Here is a 27,586-nt window from a genome sequence, read left to right as displayed (position 1 = left end):
TGAAACCTCAAACAATGATGGAAGGTTTAGCTGTTCCATCTGTGCCCTGTATTATACATCATAGAAGAATCTTGAGGGTATAAAAAACCTGTTATTTTCTTGTTTTGAAACAATAACTAGTAATACTAAGAAAGATTTTTCTGTTCAACAGGAAAAATAATTGAAAAGACAGCTGAAGTAGCATAAAAACACTAATCACCTAAAGCCTCACACTACTCAAATATTTGAGAAAAAGATGACCAAATCCTGGTGAAAACATAGACTACACTCATCATTGAAAAGTCATAAATCATGGAATTCCACACATCTGTTGATCATAAAGTTAATGCTTTTAATGTTGCAAATAGAACACAGTGGGATGAAGGAATGAATTAAGTACCTTGCAACTGAAGCTATACAAATTGAAGAAGAAGAAGAAGAAGAAGAAGAAGAAGAAGAAGCCTTCAAGGGAGAAAGGAACCCACATGTCCATACCCTAGGCCTACTACTCTGTCAAAGGTTTGATCGATCAATACACAACCTTTAACATCGTCGGATAGCATTCTTAGAATGCGTAAACCGACTTAGCTAATCCAATTCATGTTCTCCAATGGCATGCATTAATTGAATGACCTCTCATTAATGGAAAACAGGATTGCTGACCATAAAATGACAAAGCAAACCAATATCCAGTGCAACATGATCGAACATAATTGCATTAGCAGAAAATGAAACCATGCAGAACTCCAGATCATCTTTGGATGTCCAACAAACCTCGTCATTGTTGGGGTTATGCAGATGGGATCGTATGGAATCAAGTAATCCTGCATGGAATTCAAAGAAACGTCTTAATGGAAGCACACAAGCTTTTTATCGCAAGACATGCATCAAGCTACACAGGTCCTGCTTGGAATCCAAAGAAATATCTCACTAAAAACACAAGCTTTTTTATCGCAAGATGTGTAAAGATATTCAGATAGGCAAATGCAAGAATATGACTGTTGCACAGTAAAACAGGAATACTTTAAAGGTAAACATCGACAGCTTGAGTGGGTTGATACAAACGACTGCATGATAGTCTTATTAACAGAAAAAATGGAGTCCGATATGATCAAACAGTAAGGATCTATGGAACAAAATAAGTACTTGTTTAAGAATGAACTGTTATGACCAAGCATCCTGCTTATATAAATAGTCTAGCTATTGAAGATCAATAAACTAGAGGCAGACACTGCAGTTAAATGTTAAAATAAGCTAACCGTATATAAAATAGACATATTTTAATAAAACCATGCGCTTGTATATCTGTACCATGAGCTGCACCACCGCAAAATGGACTAATCTTGTTCTACCGCACACTTTCAGCAACCACAGTGTCAACTGGATTTTGTAGTCGATCACATGATGCAGAAATCACAGCAGGCATCTCAAGCGAGCTTGTATGTAAAACTTGCTCTAACTGATTACTCAGCGCCTCTGAATGACTCTCAAGAAATGTGTATGAATCGATAGTTTTTGCTGCATGTGCTGCAGCTATACTGAAAATGCGGCATAGATAACTATAACGATCTGCTAGTGATAATTGAGGATCACCATCAAATGGGAAAGCAAAATCTTCATTTAGATTTCTGGTCTTAGCATCCTTCCTCCACCTCTTCAATATGTACTGTGGTGGAAGTTCTTTAATGTTTTGAGTATCTAGCACTTTTAACACATGACAACATTGTATCCCAAGAAACTCAAACTTTTTGCAACTGCAAGACATAGAACTATCTAAAGAATCACATTTCACAACATGATCTTTAGGTTTCTCCTCAACCATGACCTTGTATTCAGATAATGTCCCAAATTCATTGCAACTGAGCAAAATACAATCCATGTACAATTCAAATTCCCTCTCAAACATTCTATATGCAGCTGGAGTGTAAGCATTTGCAGCTTGCCTCAGCATTCGCATAGAAGGTAGCTTTTGAGTACTCTGATTAGCATCAAAATCATCTTGTAGTTCAGCATGCCGTCTCTCGGATAATATTCTCTCGTAATGTTCAAAAAAGCTCGGAAGTTCTTTTCCATTGCCTAAATATTTCTTTAGCTCTGTGCTTATGCTCTCCTTCTGTTGGACACTTTTCATATCTGCATAAAATGTTTCACGTCCATATACCATTGCCCATTTCTCTCTTTCCTCAAATAGCTTAGCCACCCATTTATTGTCTTTGAGATCATACTTCTCACACATTGTTTCCCATTCTTTTAAGAACTCTTCCTCATCTTCACAATCAAATAGGCATCTGCTGAAATCACATGCCAAAGTTCTTGATCCATGGAATATTTGACTAAGTTGCACAATAGCATCTGTGTAGATATGCCAAACGCAGAAGCGATGGTTTGTACCTGGAAAAACTGCAGTTATTGCCTCACTAATCACTGGAGAACGATCTGTCAAAATTGTCTTGGGCTGTTTTCCGCTCATTGCTGTTTTGAAACTCTCAAACAACCACTTTAAAGATTCTGTGCTTTCATCATAAAGCAAAGCAGCACCAAATATAACGGTCTGTTTATGGTGATTAACACCAGTAAATAATGCAAATGGCCTACCATAACCAAGCACCTTGTAGGTTGTGTCAAAGCATATGACATCACCAAAGTAACAGAAGTCCATCATGGACTTCGCATCCGCCCAGAAGAAGTTGGTTAAATTATCAAACTTGTCAACTTGTATTGCATAGAAGAATGATGGGTTATCTTCTTGCATCTTTTGTAGATATTCCAATGTAGCCCCTGCATCACCTACTTGAATAGCCTTCATCCGCTTGGAATGTAGGTAACTTCTATTATCTAGAGGAAGCAAGGTGCCATGTTGATGATTTATGACTTGACTGGGAACATCATCATCTGCAGATTCATTGGCCATGTCCGAAACATGATCTGAACCATTTTCTACAGTCTCAGTTGTCAAGATATCAGTAGATAAAGAAGATTCTAGCTGATGGTTATGAAATGTAACAAACTCACTTACTCGATACTTGCCTGTAGATGTTCTTCTAATAACCATACATGCAGGACAACCAGTTCTAAATTCTTTTCGTGGTTTCCTAACTCTCTTTTCTCCTTTTTTCTGCTCACGGAATCCTTCTCTTGAGCAAACAAACATCCTTCTAGTTATTACATTTTCAGTGGTGACTGTCGCACTTGTTTTTCGAACACGAAATCCCATCCTTCCAGCATATGCACTGTAGAATTCATAGGCCTCATCTTCAGTTTCAAACTCAGGTATTCTCACAGTATCATCGACTAAGCCGGCTCTTGCTACTCGAGCATTGCGTCTCAACTTCTTGGCCCTCAATTTATCAAAGGTGGCCACTGTTGCGAGTTGATGGTTGTGGTTTGGTACGAATTCTGTCACACGATATTTCCCAGTAGGTGTGAGCCTGATGGTCATGCATGCTGGGCAACCAATTCTGGTTACTGCTCGTGGGCACTTAACCTCTCTCTCTCCTTTTTTCTTTTCTCGAAAGCCTTCTCTTGAGCACACGAATGTCCTCTTAGTGATAATATTCTTCGCTGATACTGTTGACGATGATCTTCGGACAATAAAACCTTCACTCTCAGCATATGTATTATAGAACTCATATGCATCACTTTCACTGTCAAACAGCATATCAACCCTAGGTAACCATTTCATGCTACCTCCCAATGTTGTAGCATCAGCACTTGCCATGTCACTCATTGTTCCCTGTTGATTCATATAATTAATTGTCTTTGGATCAACAGAACTACTGCTTGCTTCTAGAAAGTAGCAAAAAAGAGTATACTGAAAGAAAATCCAACTAAAGTAGACAAAAAAAATTGCATTGGCAGACAATTACATTTCACTGACAACTAGAAGTCATCCAAAGTTATATGTTTCCCTCACAAGAGTTAAAAAAAAGACCACCCTATGAATGTTTAACAAAAAGCACATTTAGAAATCACAAAAGTTGAAGTTTTAAAAAGAAAACAGTTTAATGCATTAGTCAATCCCCCTCTATTTCAAAGTTCACATAACATACTACGGGATTAGGACTATTCAATTTAAACAAATACATCTGCAAATTGAAACTTTTTTAATTAGCGAGAAGAATCGCCTCTTATTACATTAAAAAAAAACAACTTCACAATTTGGAAGATAAAAATTTTCCATAAGAGAAATTCGCAATAAGCATTGATTTCAATATATATTTTCCTTGTTTTTCAGTTCATAAAGATTATTCAACTGGATATATTTAGTTCTTGATTAAAGCTTCTTTTTGGTAAAGATATTGCTCACCAACATGCTATTCTGGTCAAATATTTGTATCAGATATGTTTTTGGTCAGAAGTTCCAAAAGCTGATTTTCAGAGAAGTACCTAAATCATTTGGCACATACAGAAACATAACTCCAGGAGCTTCATAAGGAAACGTATGATAATCAAACAAGAAAAATGGAAGGACAAGCACCTTTTGACTAACAATATGCACAGAAGGAAGTTCTGATATAGATGAATTAGGTGGTTGTGCAGCCCATGGAGTAGCCTGAGACAATATGACCAGTGGACTTGGCCACATATGCAGGAATGGTTGTACTGCTGGTGGATGGGCACCAACATTTACGGTTGTCACAGGCTGCAAAGGAGTAAAAACTACGGTGGGGGCAACAAAACTGTTCTTTTTCCTCTTTGTGCTGCAACCACCAAACACGTACATCTTCCCTATCTGCCTTATGTTGAAAACAATAATTCCAACTAGATCAATATCTCTGCACACAATTCAAATCTTTTCAATTATCGACTGCACTGAAAAATGATTACGAGTTGCTAAGAATAATTATAAATTTGATACTGTGAAGTTATACAAGACATGAGCAGTCAAAAAGACAAGATTAAGGTACCTTGAATCATCTGAACCACAATGGATAGCACGCCTACCTCGGAGAGGTTGATCCTTCAAGAATGCACTAAAGAACCAACAAAATTTAACCTTATTAGAGGATTCAGATTGTCAGATCTTACTTGCAGCCATCTCATGTCATTTAAGGCTTTTTCCAGATTATCATATTAAAGAATACCACAGTTGGGCTAGGGCTATGCAAAAGCAAGACACCACAATATGATCTGTGGTTTCTGGCTAAACAAAGTCAAGATTTGCAAGTAATTAAACATTGATATAAGGTAATTTGGAAAAAATCAATATGTGAAAACATTGCAGCAAAGCAAAATTTCCATTCCATCATGATGTGCAAATTAAGGGAAAATTTTGGATTCGTTAGGATTGACTTTGATTCTAGTGGCAGTATATTTAGTTCATGACATAGGGGAATTGATGTTGCTAAACTACCTCACTTTTACAATGCTTATGTATTTTTCTATTTTTCTTCAAAATCATTACATTAAATGTTTTAGTTATTGACTTTTGATGTTGCTCTTGACTGCATTTAGAGATTGCACAGGTTTATCACTAAATCACTTAGGAAAAGCTAAAAGGTCATATAGTTTATAATCATTAATACTTAAAAAAGTAAATAATTTGAACGCATTCTAAAAATATACCCCTTCACAATGATCTTATTGAATTTGATTTCAGATAAACAAAATTGGACATCTTACAATATGTAATGAAAATCTACATGGCTTCATCAAGTAGTTCATAAGAACGAAAGCCAGATTGATTCAACAATAACAAGTCATAAAGTCCTAACTAGTTGTCGTTGGCTACATGGTTCTTTTCCCGTGATTCAATTTCAGTAATACATCTTGTTAAATAACGAGCATTTCAAGTATCTTCTCATTGTTTCAATGGAGACCTCTTATGTCTTCCTTTACATTTCACACCACTGAAATCAACTTCATTTTATCCTCTATCAAGGTGACTTATTTGTTAAAAAAGAAATATTTCTTTTTCAATCCTTCCTCGTCATTCACCATAATATCTTCACATCAATTACACAAACTTTTTGTACATGAAACCACCCAACAATTGGACACATAAAGCACGTCTAGCATTATAAGTATCCTATTTTTTTGTTTTAATCTAAGGAGTACCTGATGATTATACAAAACCTCCAACTTCTTTGCCCACTTTAATCACCCAGCTTTTGTTCTATGAACAATATCCTCATTAATCTCTCAATCCTGTTGAATTATAAACCCAAGATATCCAAAACTACTAAAATTACATTTCATATATCTATTTCCATCCTAGTGAATCTACAATCTTTAATTTTCAAGGTTTATTCTCATACCTTACATTTCATATATCTTGTATATGACTACCAAGTTTGTTCATTACCAATGTATAATGAATGTAGTAGGATAAAGACATAAACTTGAAGCAACTCTAATTGTAGAGAACTCACTAGATATAATCTCTACAATCCTAACACGGTGACCGCGCTATCATACATATCTTTTATGCCACCAATGAAACTAACCGATACATGCTTCTTTTCTAAAGCTCATCATCATGAAAATCCATTATAGTCTGATGTCGACAAAGAGAAGAATCATCAGACAAAAGGCAAAGCCACCAGAGCTAAAGTGCTATGCCAGCATTAGTTTTTATTTTCCTTTTTTTTTGTTTGTTTAATATCGTTTTCTCTCTTTCCTTTTTTCTAAATTCACTCCCTCTGTTTCTCATTCTCTTCTTTTCATTCAGTCTCGTCACTATATCTGTTCAGCATGCTGAGCGCCAACTCGAAATATTTTGCTCAGAACTGGTACGAACCTACTAAGGTAGAACATCAAATGGTGATGAGCTCGATTCCGGTTTCCAAACTGCCTCAATGGAATCACTAACAAAGTGAAATTCGTTGTCTTAGACAATCTTCTTCATTAAATCAGCACCTCAAGTATTCATCTTTGCCCTAGCACATCGTTCCGGAATAGAATAAACCCCCAAAATCCCAAAAAGGAACTCCAGATCCAAGAACAGAAATACATCGAAACATATGTTCTGGGAGAGAGGCAGCTACATGGCCCATAAACGCGGCTACGGCAAAAAGATCCACAAATTTCCCAACGAGGACAAGAGCCCTAGCATCCAGAAAGGAGGAGAACGGGAGAACGGAAGAAAGGAAGCCAGGAACTAGCGGCCGGAATCGCGATCGAAGGGCACGAAGGTACCTCGGATCGTCGCCGGCGAGAGGGTGGCTGGAGGCGGCGTTTGGGGATCGGCGGCTGCGAGAGAACCGGCTCCGGTCTTGTTCCGGATTCGCGGATTTCCTGTGCGTTCCGAGGACAGGGTCCAGAGTTTCTCAGTCGCAGGGTCAGTGGGTCCCACCGAGACGAAAAACTACAGAACGTGTTGGCAAGTGGACCGTGAATGATGAATAAATAAATAAATAAATAAATATATATATATATATATATATATATATATATATAATTTTCTTTGGGCATTTGAGAGTATATCTTCTAATAAAAAATTAAAATGAAAGGACAAAAAAGGTACGGATTGTGATGATTTAAAATTCAAATACTTGATTGAAAGATAGAGATTCAATTCAGATATATCAACAAAAATAACTCGATGTTATGATTAAGATTTAATTATTGACACCTCTTTGGAGGCAGTGATGAGATCGCAACCAAGAAAAATCAACATTGATGAGTCTCATTTCTACATAAAATGTTGGCTAATATCTTCTTTATGTTCTTACGGTTCTTTGGTTTTTGGGAAACAATTCCGCATTGATGATTAATCTTCTAATTAGGACTGCACAAGCAAGTATTCATCATCCATAGCCAAAAGAACACGCACCGCAATCAATTGCAAGATAGTAGTATGCACCAACACCAATCTTCATTAACTTCAGATAAGAATTAAAATGATTTACAGCTAAGTAAATCACATAGAACAAAGGACATAAAAAAGATCTGTTAGAATGAAAGAACCAAAATTTACCCAACAACTTTTGCTGATGGATGTCACAAAAAAAATATTTGTTAGAATGAAAGAACCAAAATTCGCCCTACAACTTTTGTTGATGGATGTCGCGACCGCTTGTGTAAGAAGAGAAGAAAAGATTAAAAAAAAAATCAAATTATTTACAACAACAACAACACAGGTGATTATATATATGTTGCTACACACCGTAGTCTGTGTTTACGAAGCTCTCGTATTCTGTTCCCTTGAGGGCAGCATGAACGGCATCCCAGTTCTCTATCTGATCAGACAATGGCTTATTGTGGATCTTGACATGGCGGCTGAAAAGTTTCTGTCGGGGTAGTTTCAGAAACTCTAGAACATCCATCAGCTTCTGCGGAAACCAAACCCATCTACAGTTATGAGGGCTTGAACTACAGCATGTTACTGATACTTTGAAAGGCACAAGAGTCGAGAACTCACAGTCGTGTTGTTGACGAGATCCTCGTAGTAGAGAAGAATATGACAGGAGCTCTTGAAGTAGCCTAGGGCTTCAGAAGCCCATTTATCTGTATGCTTTAGCTCAGGGATCAACAATGTCGTATTGATTGTGGGCTTGTATTGAGCAAGTACATCAGCCTGCATGCCACAAAAATAACAAATTTCAAGATCTTGCATGTATGCTTATCCACTATGGCAGGTTTGCGTCTGTCTCAATGGTCTCACAAGTTTTATGCAAGAACGTTTTTCAAGTGGAAGTAATACACATCAAGAACATAACCTCATCCTTGGAATGTACATGAGCTTTATGGGTCCCATTTAGCTGCTTGGCATCCCGATCATGAGTATTTGCGAGTACTGAAACCAGACGACGAAGTAGATTTCTTCTGAAGAGAAGTATTACAGAAACCCCTCTCTTCTTGAAGTATTCAATAATCTCTTCATGGTGTTGCATGAGACCCTAGACAACAGAAAAGCACAAGAATTAGTCTAATCGAAAGTTCAAACTGAATACATATTAATTATATGCAAAAGCGCAATTAAAATAGTGTGCCATTTTTATCACTATTTATTTCGGTAGAAGACATTTACAAACAAGAAAACTAGGTAAGTAAATTGGAAGACGCATCGCATGGAACTCTAGAAATCCGGAAAAAGTATCATTTCCATCAACTTTTTATTTTTTCAATAAGATGCGATAGTTAAATTATAGCCAGAATGTTAATAGAACAACTATTTTGCAGAATGCAGCATAGAAAAAGGACTAATTACACTATTCTTTTAGAGCAGGAATAAAATTCATTTCTCAGATCAGAACTAAAACAGACAAAAACATTAAATAATCTAAAGAAGGAGTTTGAAATAAGAATACAAAGGGGTGAAAATCATTGACACAAGTGTATTCCCTCAGCCTCATGCTGGTGCTTATCGAGGAATCGTCCAAGATACAATCTGGAGTTCGATTGTCCTGCACACACACACACGTAGAAAATCGAATGGACAGTCCACACCAATGACTAGAAATCAAAAGAATATCGAAAGGAATCAAAAATCCGAAAAGTGAAGTTCAGTGAAGAAAAGAAATTGTCATCAAATGTGTAAAATGGCCAAGTAAAGAAGGGCTTAATTACATTTTCAGGCAAATCAAGGACTACCACATGGCAACATGCAAATGTGCCACATGGAACACTGCATGCTTACTATGCAGCAACGATGGGAAGAAGGCAAAACTTGCCTCATTATTGCACAGTGCAAAGCATTGTGTCCTATGCGCAATGAGTCAGGTCACACATGGAAACCAACCAAGAAAAAGTTACAAGAGAAAAGGCAAGGATAAAATTGTAATTTTAGTAGCTTTCTTTTGAACAAAACATATTGATAAGCCTCTAAAGGAAAAACACTAAAATTATAATTTTGCTCTTGCCTTTTCTCCCTTGTGCGTGACTTTTCCTTAGCTAATTTCCACGCATAACATGGCCCATTGTGTGTGGTGCATGACACTAGCCAATGAGGCAAGTTGCGCTGTGTGATGAGGCAAGTTTTGCCTTTTCTTCCCCATGCAATGTGCCACATGACAAACTCACATGACATCCCTGATTGGACCAAAAATCTATTTAAACCCCCTTTACTAAGCTATTTTACACAATTGATGACAACTTTTTTTCTTCTCGTCCAATCTTCACTTTCCAACTTTTCTATTCCTTCAAACATTCTTTCCATTTTCTGGATACTAATCCATCAGTCCAATTCTCCACGTATGTGCATGCAGGAGTCAATCCCGGTTATATCTTGGATGATTCCCCAAAGGGAGCCAATACGAGGCCGATAGAATACGCTTAGGACAATAATTTTGATTCTTATTTCTAAATTCTAACTACCTCTTCAGTTTATTTCACCTCTTTACCTACTTTAGATCTAATCGGATGATTAAATTTTATTCCTCCTCCAACATATTTTGCAAATAGGAGCAATCATTAAAACAATAAATCCTTTCTGACATCTTGGTTAGAAGTTTCTAAAGAAGTGCAACTTGCGGCCTTCATTTTCTAACAAGTCTGGAAGTAAAAACTAAAAGGCAACAGCAAGAATTATTGCATCATTTTAGGGAACAAACCAAAGTTAAACTTTAAGGTCGACCACCTAGCTTTCATGAGTATACAATATAACAGAAAAAGGAGTATGATTCTTCGTATCATACATCAATGTTATAGATGTAAAGTGATTACTCCGAAATAAAATATAGCAATTTGGTAGACGATATCCAAGAGCATTACAATTACGTAAAATGTTGAGCTATGACACGATTACTAACCGCACTAGAATTTTGGGGTCCATTACTGTCAATCCTAGGTTATAGCTATTATCTAAGAAATTTAATAAAATGCATGAGCAGCTTAGATATACATTGGTTCACCAACGAACATAACTCAAATCCAATAAAGGGCCTAAAGGATCCAAATCTAAATATGATTAGAGGAATTGCTTCAAACAGACCTATCACCACCTACTATTCTTTCCTCTTCCACTTCCTCCCTCTCTGCCTTGCACGAGGATCAAACAATAGAACCTTAAAACCTGTCCATATATATATATATATAATGCTGAACATAGTACGTAATGAATAAATCACCATATTGCTCATTTCTCTCCAATCATGAAGCAGAATTCTCATCTGTAATTAGTTGGACATTTCCTTCAAGAACAACAACAACACTGATAAGCCAAAATGTCCCAACTATTTAACGTCGGTGACATGGACCTTTATTCATAATTTTTGGTAAGATCTTCTTAGATCCCCTTACCACTTTCCGTACAACTACAATTGATTATCTGACCGTCTTCTAACTATAGCACATATCCGTATCTTTTAAAGGATTCTTCCTTAGTTTTCTTTCTATCGAAGTATTCACTAACAAAACTATTTTCTATTTTTCCTAATAACTCAATATTTCATCTCCACATCACAATATCACAAACCTTTTGTACATGGTGCTTTTTAGTTGCCCAGTTCTCAAAATCTAGCACCAAACTCAAAGGTAGCATACTTTAAACTGCTATACTTCATTAGAAAAGCCTCTCTGAATTTAAGCCAACTATTTGGTCAATTATAGTGGAACCATCATGACAAATGTGCTGGACAGCTACATAGCAACCAAGGGTGTTCAAGGCACTTGATTAAAAACAGGGGTCATGTCTGATGCTAAAATCCCTCGAATGGACTTCAAAACGAAGAATTTTATGTTACAGAATACGCTTCAGTCCCTTCTCATACTCTTTAGAGAACCCACCAAAATAGAGCATAGGCATGGTGTACAGGTGGGTACGGAAGAAAGGCAAGGAAGCCATGATAAGATGAAAATGAGGGATTTTCCATGTATTTGGTGAGTCCGGGGAAGATAAAAGTGGAAAGGCAAGAAAAGAACAAGTTTCTCCATGGCTCCTACATGGGTACCTCCTCCTTATGTTATGTTACTTATTTATTTAATAAATTTTCCCTTCATTTCTAGAATAAACAAGAAAAAATAAAGGGCTTACAACTCATAATACAGATGAAAAACAGTTGGGCACAATCCGAGATCAAATTAAAACTGAGTTATATTGCAGCCCAGCTTCCGTATGGCCTACTATATCACTAGCCATGATTACCATAGAACCTGCTATGTCATTTACCATAAGCTTGAAATATCATGCATGCATGTATCTCACAGTTTATCATTTCAAAATGCAACAGCTGCCACCATAACCTTTTTCTTAAATCAAGCTCTACCATGGGAATGGTAAAAATATAATACATAACTATAAACCCACATCTCCAAATTTGTATGATTGCACCACATACAATATATTCCTTCATAAGAACCACAGGTATGATGGTAGGAGAAACACTAAAATGGAAGGGCAATCGGGGTAACAATAAAAAACATGTCTAATCAATCTCTACAATATATATTTTGCTGATCTAAAAAAAAAGAACTAATTACGTATCAAAAAAGGCCCAAAAAGTTGTTTTGGAAATGTTATATTGATACAATAAGTAGCCAGAATAAATAAGCCTGAGTTGTAGGCAGTGATCTAGATCCACATCAAACATTATCGAAAGAAAGGTTCTATTTTAAGATAGAGAGTTTACCTGATTAAGCATCCACTTGAGGCCAACAGCTGCGGTACATTCATTTTTAGAAGCACTACTATACCAATCCAAATTGTAGATTTTATCTAGTGTCTTTGTGATAGTCGAAATGTTACTTCTCCTTTCTTTCACAGAGAAAATTTCACCATTAGAGCTGACATTAACATGACTGTTTAACAATGTTTCAAACCACCCACTTCCAGACCTCTGCATCGATAGAATAGCAAAGAACCTAACCGGCGTGCAAGCACAATCTTCCCTGCAATATAAATAGAATGTTCACTATATATGCACCTGATTTGAAAGCTTTTCACAGCCAATCTAACTCCATACCTACTGTAACTAATGGGCTCTGGATAATGCATATAACGAAGCTCGGACTTTGGGATGCTAGGATCACGGCAAGTCTGCCTTGTTGATTTTACCTTCATTTGATTAGGTGTGACTAGGAGCACTCTCTGCTTTAGACATAGGGAGCATATATAGATGCCGCTGATCATGATCAACCCCAATACAGCCATCCACAACCCAAGAGGATATTTCTTTTGAGGCTTAATGACTAGGGAGTCCTGCACGCCCACAGGAAAACCATTTCAATAAGGTTGCACGCATTCTCCATGAATCCTGAAGCTAATCTGGAAACTTGATCTACCTTCCATGTGATCTTTTCTAGAAACAAGAGCTTAAATCCAGAAAGTAATCATATACGACATGAGACAGTCCAACAAGAATAAATCAAAAGGTGGACCGGACAAATCGAATAATCCTCAAATAACAAATATAAAAACAACCATAGGCATTGAAACAAACAATGTTATATTTCTTCGTTTGATGTATCCAAAGAGAAGCTGGAAACCAGAAAAATATAATATTTGTATCAAGAAACATAGACTTACCTACTTTGGCAAAGCATACGGTAAAACCATCAAAGATCCGAGTTTCATCTCAAAATAGAACGTCTTCCTCTTTTACCTTCTAAGCTACCACCATCAGCAAACGGGCGAAGAGGAATGGAAAGGAGAAAAAGAAAGGAACGAAGCACCAATGTTCAGAGACGGGAAGAATCACCTTGTGTAAAAAGCAGCAGTCGTCCACCACCATCTTTCCCTTTGCCTCCGCCCCCTCCTCTGTCCCCAAATCTATTTCAAGAAAAGGCCTCCTCCTCCACGCCCATCACCTCCTCCCGTCCTCCGCTCCCCTTTCTTCCACCGTCAAGAACCAAATCCCGCTCCTAGGGTTAGCTTTTACTTCCTATTCCTGCCCCTCATTTTCTTGCTCCAGATCAAAAGCAAGTTTCCTTTGTCGTCCTTTTCATTCTTTTTTTGGTACCCCTTTCCCTCTCTCCTCCCTCCTCTGGATTCCAAGTGCTGCGCCTCCACCGAAAGAGACCATGAGACGGGAACCTCTTAATTATAGTAAACATTCATTCAAAATCAGAACTTTATGCTCACACACTCTCCATACCACGCTGCTTTCTCGGTCAAATGGGGAACTCGAGGAAGGGGAATGACAAGATTTCTTATTCTATCGATTTCCAGCAATTCCTACCTAATACTCCAATGCTAAATCCCCCCCCGCTGCGGATGAACGGATGCGATCGCACCCATCTTGAGGTCGATCGCATCACAACGGTGCCGTATGCATCCGGAAGTAGATAGAATTGTGTTGCTCGTTTCGGTGGTAGTTGACACATCAGGAAACGATCTTAATCGCATGTCCTCATCCGGATTTCTAAATAGATATTTCATAAAATATTATGGATTTATAAGCTAAATTTATGAGGTGAGTATGTCATCATCATTATTATGTACGAAATCTATGGGGAGTGAGATTTCAAATACGAGACAGATGGGCCCGAATCGGTCGCTGCCGCAGCAACCAAACAAAAGCGGTCAGAATCCGTGCTGTGAGGTAATTAATTGGAGAGCCAATCACACTGTAAAGTGTGCGGTCAACGGTGCGTCCCTGCAAATGTTACAGTTTGACTTCGTTCGTCTCGATGCACTCTGTACTATGATTCTTCTCGTGTAATAAATAATTAATCGAAATCAAGATGAAAGATAAGATTCATGGAATTCAAATGGTTGGTACGATGAAATCGATGAAGTGAGAACGACGAAGGTTATCTGCGACTTCACGACCTCAGGTTCCTGGACGCAAAGCGGAGGATGAGGTAGAAGAACATCCGATAGAGCACCGCCCAGCCGACGAGGTAGAGAACCATCTTCCACTTGTATGACTCTGAGGTGCTGATGGATAGCTGACGCAGGACGTCGGCGCCGGTCACGGAGCGGTTCTCGAAGGGGTCGTGAAAGAAGACGCGGTCTCTCACGAACTCGTTCGTCAGCAGGCCTTCGTATGTGTACTTGAGGGTGGAGATGGTGTTCATCCATTTCCACCCGTTTGGGATGCTGGTGCGGCTGATGAAGTAGCCGCAGAAGAGGAAGAAGAGGGCCGTGAACGCGATGACCACCGCGTAGCCCAGGATGAAGCTGGGGACGACGGAGCTGACGAAGACCACGAAGGAGTTGGTGGCGAGCAGGGAGGCGTAGAGCATGATGAGGAAGTAGTGGAAGTCGCCGTGGAGGCGGAGGGCGAACCAGACGATCCCGGCGTAGGTGGCGGCCTGCAGCAGGAGGAAAGGGAGGTAGGTGACGAGACCGGCGATGGTGTAGGAGGAGGCGCGGTAGGCGTTGTGGGACGTCTCGCGCACGAAGATGAAACGCTCCTGGATGAAGGCCGGGACGGCGTCGTTGGAGGAGAAGAAGAAGAGGCAGACGGTGAAGATGAAGAAGCTGAGGCGGTTGGAGACGCCCTGGAGGTCGTCCTTGGGCCTCAGGAACATGGTGGCCATCATAAAGCCCATGACGGTGAGCACCATCTGACGGGAAAGGAACAGCTCGGGGGTGCGCCGGATGTTGATGAAGTTGCGCCGCATCAGCGTCCACGCCTCTGCCGAGTAGGAATTGGCGAACTTGGGAAGGCCTCGCAGGTCATGGGCGGTGTGCCGGCCGCACTCATCCAAGTTCGGGGACAGGTAGTCCTCCTCGTTCACCGTGTACTCGCTGTGCGGGGTCGACGACCTCGACCGGATCTCATTGGAGTACTCCGGCGACAAACTGCAGCAGCAGCAGCATCGATGAGCCATATTGCATGTATGTAATGTAGGAAACGAGAGAGACGACTCGCCTCCGCTGATGCTGTGGCTTCCGATGCCGTAGCCTGTCCATGATCACGCTGCCGCTATGGCTGCCGCCCCACGGGGATCTGGATGAGGACCAGGGGCTCCGAAGACTGTGGTCGAACTCATCTGGCCCTCGACGTTGTCCGTCGCCTGCGGCGGACCACTCCCCTGCTGCTTGGTGGACTGTCGAGATGGAATGGTGGTCGCCGTCGTTGGAGACGCGAGGCGGCTTCAGCCCGGTGAGGCAGAAATCGGCCAGCGCCTCCACGCCGAGCCCCGACTGATCGTATTCCTGGATCACGTCAAGGAGGTACTCGACGGCGCTCTCGCCGCTGGGGACCTTGCGGCCCATGCGGCTGAGATGGCCGCCCACGTCCCGAGGGGCTCCCATGAACATGAGCTGTCCGCGGGCGAGGACGATGAGGTGGTCGAGCAGCATCAGGATGCGGTGGGACGGCTGGTGAATGGTGAGGATGACGGTGCTCCCGGACCGCGCGATGTCGAACACCCGCTCGATCACGCTGTGGGCGCTGGTGGAGTCGAGCCCCGACGTGGGCTCGTCCAGGAACAGCAGCACCGGCCCGTGGATGATGTCCACGCCGATCGATACCCGCCGCCGCTCGCCTCCCGACACCCCGCGCGTGCCTTCGTCGCCGATGTACGTGTTCCTCGACGACTGCAAGCAGAACAAGTTACACGTAGAGACAGAGAGGGGCAAAGGTGTTCGACCAATCCACATATGTATACCGTCAAACCGAGTTGCTCTATGAGCTGCTCCACCCGATGCTTCTTATGCGAGCGAGGGATTGAGCCGAGGCGGAAGTCGGCGGCGAACATAAGCGTCTCGTAGACGGTGAGCATGGGGAACAGGCGGTCGTCCTGCATGACGTAGGCCGAGACGCGCTTGATGAGGCCGGGGCTCATCTCCTCGCCGTGGAGGGACACCCTCCCCTTAAGGCTGCCGCTCGCGATCCGGCCGGCCAGACCGTCGAGGAAGGTGGACTTGCCGGCGCCGCTCGGGCCCATGACGGCCGTGATGCGCCCCTTGGGCGCGTACCCGGTGATCCGGCGGAGCAGGTCCACCTCCTGCGTCTCCCATCCCCCGCCCACCTTCTGCTTCTTGCTCACGGTGTACGTCAGCTCGGAGAACTCGAGGCCCCCGGTGAAGACCGCCGGCGGGGCGATGTCGATCGCGGTCTCGTGGTGGTGAATGGCCATCCCCTCTTCGTTCCTCACTGCGGAAGAGGACTGGGCTCCTCCCTCCCTGCGCATGCCGATGGGACTTATAGACCGGAGGAAGGAGACGAGGAATTCAGCACTCTCCGAACGATGCTGTCGTCACCCATCGTAGAGGTCGTTCGCGAATTCGTTTGTTTCGATACTGCACACGGAGTTTGTATCGGAGAAACCCCCCCCATTCGATTCCATCGTCTTCGTCGTCGTCGTCTTCTTCCTGAAGTTGTTATTTTCGGTCATGGCATGTTATCGTCTTCTCTCCGTCCTGTGACAGCGTTAAGCCAAGTCCCAAGATGGTGTGGCGTCTGTTGGTGGCTACAAGCCGGAGAAAGAAACAGCCATTGCATAAGCCACATCGAACTTAGCATCAGATGCGGTCGTCCAAAGGAAGACTGCTTAGATTTCGGATGGCATGTTTCTACCAGAAGAAAGCAACAGGGGAGGGGAGATTTTTATTATGGAAGGTGATACATCCGACAACTACGAGTTCTGAGATGTGAAGTTAAATTAAAAGAAGACCAAAACTTGAGATGGTGATGATAGTGCACGCAGGATATACGAGGGCCGCCGCCTCCTTATTCGACTCCTCCTCCTGAGGGAGCAACAAACTAGGATAGAGAAGCGGCTCGTGTGAGGCGGCCGAAGGAAGCGGAGCGGGTGGCATGGGAGAGGAAGGCCGAGACGGAGTGAAGTAGCCCCACTGCGATGGCCATCTTTACCTGCCCTCGCTTGGGGATGGGGCGGGCCGAGCGAAGGCGCTTGCCACGCCTCGTCCCCTGGCCGACGTGACTGCTACTCATTCTCGGTTGCTAAGCTCTCTTTTCACTCTTTAACTGAGTTGGATAGGAGGAAGAAGAGGAGAGGCCACCTTATATACAGAGATGAGGCGGAAGACGAGCAACTAATGAAGAAAATGTGTGCATCGACAGAGCACAAAGCCGTCCAACTGTTAGCAAGGTTTAGTTAGTGAGGTGTGGCGACTTTGGATGCACAGCCGCACGTCGCGTGACACGGATCTTACGATAACGTTGTGAGGGCATCAGACGCAGTATAGTATTAATGGTCACCGGCACACGGAGCTTTGTGCCGTGGGAATCTTGATAGGAAGTGCACATCAACAATGGAAAAGATTAAAAATGTGCATTCTGTAGCATTCAACAATAGATGATATATTTCTCCCGAGTAAGAAACAACTGAAAATAAAATGTAACTTGAATTCTGTATCAGAAACTGTGATTATATGCTTCCTACGGTTTAAAAGTATAGCTAGCTAAAAGGAAGGAACACACAAAGAAGGAAGATCCGAAAAAATAAGCTATGCGATACATCATCTCCTTTTTTAACTACAGAGAAACTACAACCCATCTGTTCTGTCCATGATCTACACCAGATGTGCGATGACTGAGAAGAAATAAGACAAGCAGAGTGATGCGATGTGCCAGATCGAGAAGTTTGCTCACCCTATGTGGCTCTGGAGAACCATGATGTCAAGTCCTTCGATCAGATTGCTGCTCTCATAGCACCGCGTGCTGCCTCACGCTTCAGCTCTGCAGCTTTCCCACTCCCTCGGAAGTACATGTATACTTGCTGCAAGAATAGTAAGCAAGTTATGCGTTGTTAACGAGAAGGTGAATAGTATAAGCATCTCCCTGAATTCTTATTTATCACAGAAAAAAAAAATCATTCCATAACATGAGAATTGACAAATGACAGGTCCTGTTATCACATAAGCAGGATTGCAGCAGCATTAGATTATATGAGCAAGATAATGTTCAACTTGATCTCTTAAATCTATGTAGCCATGTTTTAGCACATTCACAAGAAATTAATTCGTAATTGATGTTAAAACAGAGGACAAAACTTTTGAGTACCAACAACTTGAATATAGGTTAAGGAAGATGACCTGAATGACCCAGACGCTGAGCAGTGATTCAAGGCAGAACATTCCAAATCCAATAAAATAGAAGATCTACACACAAAAAAAGAGAATCCTGAGTTAAACAAAGCTACAAAGGAACCAAGAGAAAATGAGCTAGCAAAAAAGAAAAAAAAAGTTTCTCAGATTTGAAATGAAATATTTTCACAGCTTCTTATTGGCTACCACATGATAAAACAAAAATACAGCTACAAAACCAGTGGTTCATATTGATCGATAGATTAAAAGATATTAGCATATATTGTTTACAAACACCTTGGTTATTAATTGATTATGACACCTGGATTTTCTAATGCCTCGTCACACCAGGCATACAGCATATTGTGTCGGTGGTTTTTAGCAGGCAAACAATTGACAGGGATAAGGTAGAATCTGTGTCCAGAATGCCATAGCTGGCAACAGTTTGTAAACCAAGTCCTGGTCAGTTGCATTCTGTAGCAAGACTACATAGTACTAATGGAGTACTGAGTATTTGGTTCAATGTGGTCCATGTTTATATACCCAAAAATATGCTTTCAGGCACCTAAGTATACAATTAAGTAATTGCATCTTTCATATAATGTAGAACCTACCCCAACCAAAAGATGATCACCGATGATATCCACTGCTGGCAAAATACCTCTGTAACAGGAACACAAAAAAGAACGCATTAGCAGACAATTATAATCTTACATTTTAGGAACAGTAATTAATTACAACTGATAACCATCCAATTTTCTTTAACCTTTCATTCATTCATCCAATTTTCTTTAACCTTTCATTCATTCATCCAATTTCATTTCGACTTCTTTCTTAACCTTGTTTGTAAGAAAACACTGGTTCTCAGAAGGTGACATTCAACTCTGCAAGTTATAACTATTTATATATTGAGAGAGAGAGTTTACATTCCATCAGAAGAAGTGGCACATCAGTCATACAAACCCTGTTCATTAACGGGGGCCTCAAAGCAGAACATCAGTTCTATTGGGTGTCATACACATTAAAGTATGGTCTAGATTTTTTCAATAAAGCATCCAACATTATCTTATGCATGCATAGCAAAATTCATCATGTTTTAATGCTTTTCCAAAGTATGTTATTCATTGTTGAAACCAAAATTCATAATTTCATGTACCGCCATACCGGTCAGTGCTCTGACCATACCAGTGTACCAATTGTCGGTATGCTGGTGCATACCAAGTTTTAAAAAAAAAATAAAAAAGACCGAAAAACATTAAAATAAATAAATTTCCCACTACAAAACCCGTACTTCCCTGTACTGTACAGTACCGGCCAAGTATCAGGCAATACAGTTTATCCTGGTCCATGTCAGTAGGTATTGCGAACCTTAATTGAAACAACATGTTTTTGTAGGTTTGGCAAATTCAAAAAGATATCTGTTGGACATAATATATGATACTCAAATTATATGAAAACTTAGTGCGACATGGACTCTTACATCCACACCATAACTGTGTGTCCAACAATCAGACATTTATCGGTCTCTTCAATTATACTGTTCCAGTATTTAGATAATATGTAACAGTACAAGTAGATCTTTTCATGATTGTAACATTTCTTACAAAACCAAAGATATGAGATGTAATTTTTGTAATATCAAGAAGAGCTGAAAATGTCGGTAAAACTGCTATTCAGTTTTATGAACTGAATGAATTGGCACATGCTCTGTCTGTGGGATACCCTCAGTATGGCACCAAGAGCCATGCCAGCCTACTTCATAAATTTTCTGATACGGCTGCTATTCAGTTGAAATTCACTGTTTCCAAAACATTTTTATTGACGTCAATAAGCCAAGTACAAAAACACCTCATAAAGTTGGCATTCCAAGACTAATAAAGATAAAATGGACAAGCTCATTTAGTTTCACTCGAGTAAAATCACATTAGAAGTCATGACAGTTTGCTATACATGCTATATATAAACAACAAAACAAAATAGTGAAAGAAAAGGCATGAACAGATCTACTTACGTCAGTGATTTTCCCTTGAAGAAAATTGGAGGAGCCACTGCTGAATAGAACACAAAACCTATATGAAGCTGCAATAACGATAATTGCAAGTAGATAAAGGCACAAGGAATACTTCTCTCCCAGAAGATGATACCTCAGGAATCTAAAAGTACACAGATTAAAAAATAACTTACCATGTAAAACAAGAAAAACCATCCGAACTTTAAAGCACTTTCAGTCCTATAAGACATAGACAAATGGCATGTAAGTTTGTAAACTCTTAACAATGTTTATGATGCTGTTATAGTGCAGTACATAACTAGCATCATGCCTGAACTGAATCTGGCAAAAGCATAATACAAGTCAAGATGGGCAGGTATGAAAAGTGAGCCAGTCTACAATCTACAAACAGTAAAAATAGCTAGGAGCATGAGCATGGCATGCCATATTTCTATGTGTTATGTGATACACAGATGTATGATCAAAGTTCAATTCATGAGCCTTTAGAAGCAAATACACAAAAGTATAGTACCTCATGGCACGATAAAGAGGTCTATACCACAAGACATAAGCTCCTGGGACACCTGCAATAAAGTAGATGATGGCAAGTAACCAGATCTTTACCCCTGGCAAAAAAGCAAGCAAAATTAGCTTCATTGTGGTAATGAGGAAATTCACTATGCAGGGCAAAATAGTGTTAAATACAGGACAAGGTCAAACTTTATGATTACCTTCCCCCTTAATCCAAGCTGCTGTAACGGCTATTATATTCCAAAAGAGGCATGCAAATAACCCTGCAAAAAGTCCAAATTGTGAAGTTTCATGCTTTAAACATCAACAAATTAAATCAGTGTTATTTTGAGTTATATAAACCTATACCATATACGTAATTTTGATTCTTGTTTCAGGAATCACATTCACCAACACACATTAGGTAAACAATTAGGTATAACCCTAATCAAAATGCATGATCCAAGATAATATCTTGTGAGTACACTTTGACCATACATCCAGAATGCCTAGCTAACAGATTACCACTTTATAACTATAGATTTATAAGTTCAACCGAAGCAAGAGAATGCTTCCAAAACTGTAAAGCAATTGATAGAACATTTAAAAAAAGTGTAGAAGTTGAAACATACCTAGCAATGATGCAAATGCAAAGTACTGCAATCTCTGTACGTGGATAGGAATCTCATTTGCAATATCATGATGAATAATGGGAAAAAAAGGCGGCCAATTTTTTTCTTCTATTACAATACCAGCTGAAAAAGCAGGAAAAAAAATCACATTAATAAGGATGAAGTTATATGCTAAATGAGAAAAATAAGAAAATCAGTGTCTACAAATAAGAAGCCGAGATGTTACCCCGGGCTGCAGCCTCTTCTCTACGTTTAAGTTCCTACAAGACAGAAATAATGAATGAGCAATAAAGATATAGCAAACTATAATAGAAACAAGAATCACTGGGAGAGAAACCAGCAGTTGTCAAAGACTGGGTATGGATGGAGCCTGTTTCTATCATGGTCAAGAAACTAATATATAGCATGAATGTTCTGTAGAAACATAATCTAAATAGTTTCCACATAATACAGTTTCATAGTTCATGAAAAACCCCAATCAGTTTCTATGTAATGGGATGCTCATTACCAAAATATATAACTAAAGAACTTAAAGTCATATGCCTAGAGCATTTAAACAATATATCAGCTTAGAAATTGTCCAAAATGGTATCCATTTATCCATCAGGCCCTGCTACATTCTGCGCTTGAAGAACTCTTTCAGTAACACACCAGTTACCTAGACTTCGATATGACATCTTCTAAGTACCTTTTTTACTTTCAAAATTTATGGGGCACATTTATGTCATAAGGTTATGTGTCCCACCCACAATTAGCCTTTCCTGCAGCCATTAGTATGGGCAAAGATTTGTGACACAGATTTTTAAAATTGGCTATAATAATAATTGCCATGCCTCACTATAAATCAAACCATAAACTAGATGACGCCAAGCACAACAACATTACATGAAATTTATCAACTTTGTAAATGAAAGCTGTCAAGAAAATCCTTATATCATAAATACCACACATTGAGAAGATCTTGGATACCATATTCAAAAAGTTAGATTGGATATAAAGCACCAGCATTGGGGACTGTTAACTTAGCCAACTCCTTAATTTGTGTTTCTAAATTGTATTTCTAAATTATACATACTATATTTGTATCAAGGTTCGACGTACCATGACATACCGCTCGGTACAGGCACTATATACTAGTCCAATAGAAAACCGGTACAGGCAGTACATTAGTATGGCCCCATGAACCATATATCAATATGTTCGGTATGGTTTGGTACGTACCATACCGACAGCTAGTCAGTACACCGATACGGACCGATAAGACGAACCATGATTTGTATAATATTAGAGTTAAAACAAATGGCATGGAAAATCCGGGGCAAGGAATTGCAGCATACATTTATTTCAACGTCTCTATTCATCAAGGATTCTCTTTGCTAATGGACTTGACAAATGCAACAGGATAAATACAATTATAACCCAGTTATTCTACTAAATTCATGTTAGTGCAAAAGATCATATTACATTTGTTCTCTAACATTATATTTGAATTCAAATGGACATCTCATCTAACTAATACCATGATGAGTTACCATTGCATATATTACTATCACTGGTATTAGTTAATGAACAACAATATCCTTCTTGTTTCTTAACATATATACTGCTAGTTAAAGGAACAAAGAATCAAGTGCGTACACCAGGATGTATTTCTAGTGCCATTTCTACTTCGTACTTTAGTTTCTTAAATAGCAAGATCTCAGGATACTCATGAAAGCAAACGATCATAAATGTCAGGCACACCTCAGAAAAATATGAACCGTAACAAATTGTATCCTGTCATACTGTATAACTTGCAAATCAGGTATGCATCATAAAGTTTCATAATATATTTGGCTTTGACATCTTATGATGCTCACGGACATACAAGGTCATAAAGAAAAAATGTGCCAATTTTTTTCTTTCTACTTAAATATGCCCAACATGTAATATAATTGCATTTGAAAATTAGAAAAATTATACTTGCAATTGTGAAATTCAAGCAACAACAATCATTAAGCTCCAAATGGCTCCATATCTAGCAAGCAAGAAATGCTTGCTTTCCCTACTTTGCTCCAATTGTCAATATGATTCTTATACAACAAAGTCAACACAACACAGCACACCACATAATGAAGGCATGATGATAACCTTAAGCTGCACCATCATACTTATGCTTCAGAACACAGACACAAGTAAGAGACAAGATTAGGTAAAACTGAAGCTTCTAGACTATTTGCAAAAGTTGCATGCATCAGAATTCAATGATATACCTTTTCCTTCTTACTTAGTTCGGCCTCCTTGGCTTGTAGTTCCTTCTCCTTTTTCCTCAGGTCCTACATGAAAAGAGGAGGAGGAGAGCATAATCAAAACTACAACAAGAGAATCCAATACACACACACAATAAATCAACTGAGATTATGACATCAATAAGGCTGCAAACATTAGAACAAAATTCCCTGCAACTCCACATACCAATACTAGATCAAATGATCTGGCCATGATAAAGTATTTGTAGCATATTTGAAAGCAAAAAGAAGCCTACAGCTAGAAACAAGTTAACTTGTTGTCCTTGTTAATTAGACTCTGTATAGCAATGGACTGGTCTGATCTCATTGTTAATATAGCTTACTGAAAATTTGCACATACCTTTGCTGTATCAAGAGGAATATCAATAGTTGCACTGCGGTCATTGTAGAAATCAGCAGGTTCTGGAGGAAGTGGTGAAAGCCTGGAATTTGATGCAGGAGGAACAGTTGCTGGATTCTGCAGAGTTGGAATAAGATATTGGTGAAGTCAAATGACACAAAATGGAAAACAGCTAGCAAAACAACATTGCAACTGATTTAGTTGAGTAGGTAACTTCTGCATCTCTGGTTCAATCATAAAACCATATAGAATTACCACATGCATGACAATTAAAATAAACTCACTACCATGTAGAATGGGCCTCCTCCATAACTTAATCCAGTTGCCTTTCCACGAACTCCAGTGTCCTGCCACAGGAAATAAGAACACAAAATGAATGCTTAGACCAAGGTTTGTAATTTCGTACCATACCGGAGTATTGAGTTCAGCTCGGTACGTTATGATGCGAGTATACCGAGCGAAACGCTTTCGCGTACCGCTTGGGGGGTGTGCGTGTGTGGGTGTGTGTGTGTGTGTGTGTGTGTGTATATATATATATATATATTATAATAATAAAGTTAAAAAAATAAAAGTTAAAAAGTAAAAAAGGGGCGACATCGCATCGTTTCTTCTCCCCGCGTGGGGAGAAGAAAACCTCGAAGCCTCAGCGACATCGCCGAGGTTTCTTCGTGGGAAGTTTCTTCTCGTCGCGAAGCCTCGGCGACGTTGCCGAGGTTTCTTCTCCCCGCGCGAATTAGGAGAAGTCGCCGACAACGTGAAGGTCTCCTCGCGAAGCCTCGGCGGCGTCGTCGAGGTTTCTTCTCCCCGCGCGGATTAGGCGAAGTCACCGACAATGTCGAGACCTCATCGCCTCAGACGAGGAGGAAGCGACATCTCATCTGCGGTGTCCGACGAGGGAGGGCGACGACGAATCAGGATCGTCGAGGGAGAGCGACATCGGATCCCCAGGTTCTCCCTTTTCTTCTCCCTCTTCTTCCTTCTCCCTCGGTCAATACCGCCCGGTTGCACGCAACGACGGTCGAAATCGACCATCACCGATCGATTTCGGATGGTAATGGGGCGGAAACAACCTCAATCGATGGTATCGCCCAATAGCGAGCGGTCCGCATATCGATTTGCTGGCGGACCGGTACGTACCACCCGATACGGGCGGTATCATTCGAAATTAAAAACTCTGGCTTAGACAGTATAATGGAAAAAACAAAATCAAACAGCAAATTATTTTCAGATATCAAGGCAATATAAACTTAAAACTATCATGAGGTGAAACACAAAAAAGCTCCTTATGCTACATTCCTATTTTCTTACAAAACATGCCTTTGATTATTTTCTTTAATTTAAGCAGTTCCTTCAAGAGATCTACAGTATTAAATTTTCAGTAGAAAATATCAACCACGAAAGGAAAGACAATGCACCAACCAGAAACATCATCGGTTTTAGCTGTGATCGCTTCATAATATGCATTAAGCAGCACATCGCTCAAGCGTAAACAGATATAAGAAACAATTGCCTTAGCGAACAGAAACTATGACAATATTGCCTGATATAGCAGGGCAAAACCTTGCTAGAAAAGCTTCTTTCCAGCGACCAATGCTGATAGTCCCATTAAGGTTCCTCCACAAGCGGGTCAATGTTATTTCCAAATAAGCTTGAAGATCAGAATGCACAAGGAAGTCGTTAACCATCAACAATTGCAAGCCCCTATTCCTCCGGTCCAGAAACCCACGCAATCACTATACAGATTCAACTGCCTCGGCTGAAATTTTTCATAAAGATGGTGTCATCTGAATTTATCTTTATTCTTTTTCTTAGTTGCTGATGCTTATCCTCATTCTAAAACATGAGAGATAACTCTGTATCAACCACGGATAGCAGCTCATCCGCCGAATCGATCTAAACAAGATGACTGGCATCTAATTGGAATCAAACATCTCGAATCAATCAAAACTTCCATTTCATTGCAGATCTAACACAAGCAATAATTTTAACCTAGTAGAAGGAGTAATTTCAGCTTAACCGACCCCACACCATCGGATCTAACAAAAACCATTAAGCAGAGACGCCAAGTGTTTCGCGAAAACCCATCAACCTCTAAAAGTAAAAGCACCAAATCTGACAGCAAATAAAAAAGTAAAAAGAGATAGCAAGAACCTCAGATCTACAAATACCTCGACGAAGGGAGAAGAACACGAACCTAATCGGGAACGATCAGATGGACGCCAGGGGCGATCAACACAAAGTCGAACGAGACATAAAGACTTAGAGAGAGAGATGCAAGGGGGGTAATCGAAAACTCGACTCACCGCGAAGGGATTGACTTCCTCCTCCTCCTCGTCGAAGGGGTTGCTGTCGTAACGCCTGGCCATGAGACGGGCGACCGAGGGATCGAGCTCTACGGGAGTAGTGGCAAAGAATTGCGGAGATCTCGAGCTTCACAAGGACGAATCGAAGCAGAAGAGGGCTTGCGGCAAGAGTTGGTCTTTTTTCTACGTGGACTCCCGAAGTCTCCCTTTCTCGATGTCGGGTAGAAAGACCGATTTAGTTCCATTTTTTCTTTTCTCCTTAATATTTGTTATTTTATTTTGGCCATATTTCACAGAAAAGCCCCTCTTTTTCTTTTATTTTTCAGCAGAGCATCGATATTTTGCCAACCACTAATTCGGTATTTTACTTCCTTCTCTTCTTTTTAAGTGAAATCCAAATGAACCATTTAATCCGAAATTAATAATGTTAATATATTTCTTTTATTTAGTAATCTTAAAATTAAGAATAAAGTATAATAAAATAAAATAAATTCATACTTAAATTTATATATTTATATGTTTTAGATTTTAAATATTAATAATTCTAGAAATTCTAAAGTTCTCGGGAAATAATTTATAAATGTCTAAATAATATTTTTTATTAATTTTATGCCTTTAAATAGATTTTTTTTTAATTTTGTCTTAGTTCAAGGTATAATCCTTTAGATAAAAATCACTTGAATATCAATATAAAAGATTTTAGGAAGTTTTAATAATACAA

At 39.9% G+C, this 27,586-nt stretch overlaps 4 protein-coding genes across 7 annotated transcripts; all 4 read right to left on the bottom strand.

Annotated features, from left to right (window-relative positions):
- Positions 1-289: 289 nt before the first annotated feature.
- Positions 290-7,274, bottom strand: LOC135581064 (protein FAR1-RELATED SEQUENCE 5-like). Of its 3 annotated transcripts, none has more exons than XM_065106487.1 (5): positions 7,117-7,274; positions 4,887-4,952; positions 4,457-4,791; positions 1,291-3,712; positions 290-803 (listed from the first exon to the last, which is right to left on the bottom strand). In XM_065106487.1, exons 3-4 carry the CDS (start codon positions 4,700-4,702, stop codon positions 1,328-1,330), a joined length of 2,631 nt encoding a protein of 876 aa, XP_064962559.1. In that variant the 5' UTR covers positions 4,703-4,791; positions 4,887-4,952; positions 7,117-7,274; the 3' UTR covers positions 290-803; positions 1,291-1,327. The 3 variants fall into 3 exon arrangements, with proteins under 3 accessions (XP_064962559.1, XP_064962558.1, XP_009397785.2); XM_065106486.1 differs by having other exon boundaries at positions 4,457-4,786; XM_009399510.3 differs by having other exon boundaries at positions 4,457-4,754.
- Positions 7,275-7,778: 504 nt separating this feature from the next.
- Positions 7,779-14,084, bottom strand: LOC135586132 (uncharacterized). Of its 2 annotated transcripts, XM_065106489.1 has the most exons (7): positions 13,557-14,084; positions 13,385-13,463; positions 12,822-13,057; positions 12,489-12,747; positions 8,640-8,819; positions 8,342-8,497; positions 7,779-8,252 (listed from the first exon to the last, which is right to left on the bottom strand). In XM_065106489.1, exons 3-7 carry the CDS (start codon positions 13,007-13,009, stop codon positions 8,079-8,081), a joined length of 957 nt encoding a protein of 318 aa, XP_064962561.1. In that variant the 5' UTR covers positions 13,010-13,057; positions 13,385-13,463; positions 13,557-14,084; the 3' UTR covers positions 7,779-8,078. The 2 variants fall into 2 exon arrangements, with proteins under 2 accessions (XP_064962561.1, XP_064962560.1); XM_065106488.1 differs by lacking the exon at positions 13,385-13,463.
- A 416-nt stretch (positions 14,085-14,500) lies between these two features.
- LOC135611140 (ABC transporter G family member STR2-like) lies at positions 14,501-17,763 on the bottom strand. The gene is made up of 3 exons (XM_065106492.1): positions 16,420-17,763; positions 15,644-16,348; positions 14,501-15,591 (listed from the first exon to the last, which is right to left on the bottom strand). Exons 1-3 carry the CDS (start codon positions 16,942-16,944, stop codon positions 14,623-14,625), a joined length of 2,199 nt encoding a protein of 732 aa, XP_064962564.1. The 5' UTR covers positions 16,945-17,763; the 3' UTR covers positions 14,501-14,622.
- A 298-nt stretch (positions 17,764-18,061) lies between these two features.
- On the bottom strand, positions 18,062-27,104 carry LOC135611138 (secretory carrier-associated membrane protein 2-like). The gene is made up of 13 exons (XM_065106490.1): positions 26,866-27,104; positions 24,850-24,909; positions 24,563-24,679; positions 24,187-24,249; positions 22,161-22,194; positions 21,935-22,057; positions 21,524-21,586; positions 21,325-21,418; positions 20,987-21,032; positions 20,814-20,881; positions 19,417-19,465; positions 18,812-18,877; positions 18,062-18,495 (listed from the first exon to the last, which is right to left on the bottom strand). The coding sequence occupies exons 1-13, from the start codon at positions 26,926-26,928 to the stop codon at positions 18,409-18,411; spliced, it is 933 nt and encodes a 310-aa protein (XP_064962562.1). The 5' UTR covers positions 26,929-27,104; the 3' UTR covers positions 18,062-18,408.
- Between the last annotated feature and the right edge of the window lie 482 nt (positions 27,105-27,586).

Source organism: Musa acuminata, chromosome BXJ2-4 (genome assembly GCF_036884655.1).
Source record: "Musa acuminata AAA Group cultivar baxijiao chromosome BXJ2-4, Cavendish_Baxijiao_AAA, whole genome shotgun sequence".
Classification (NCBI taxonomy): domain Eukaryota; kingdom Viridiplantae; phylum Streptophyta; class Magnoliopsida; order Zingiberales; family Musaceae; genus Musa; species Musa acuminata.
The sequence above is the reverse complement of the archived record's forward strand: the minus strand, read 5'-3'. Positions and strand labels throughout refer to the sequence as shown.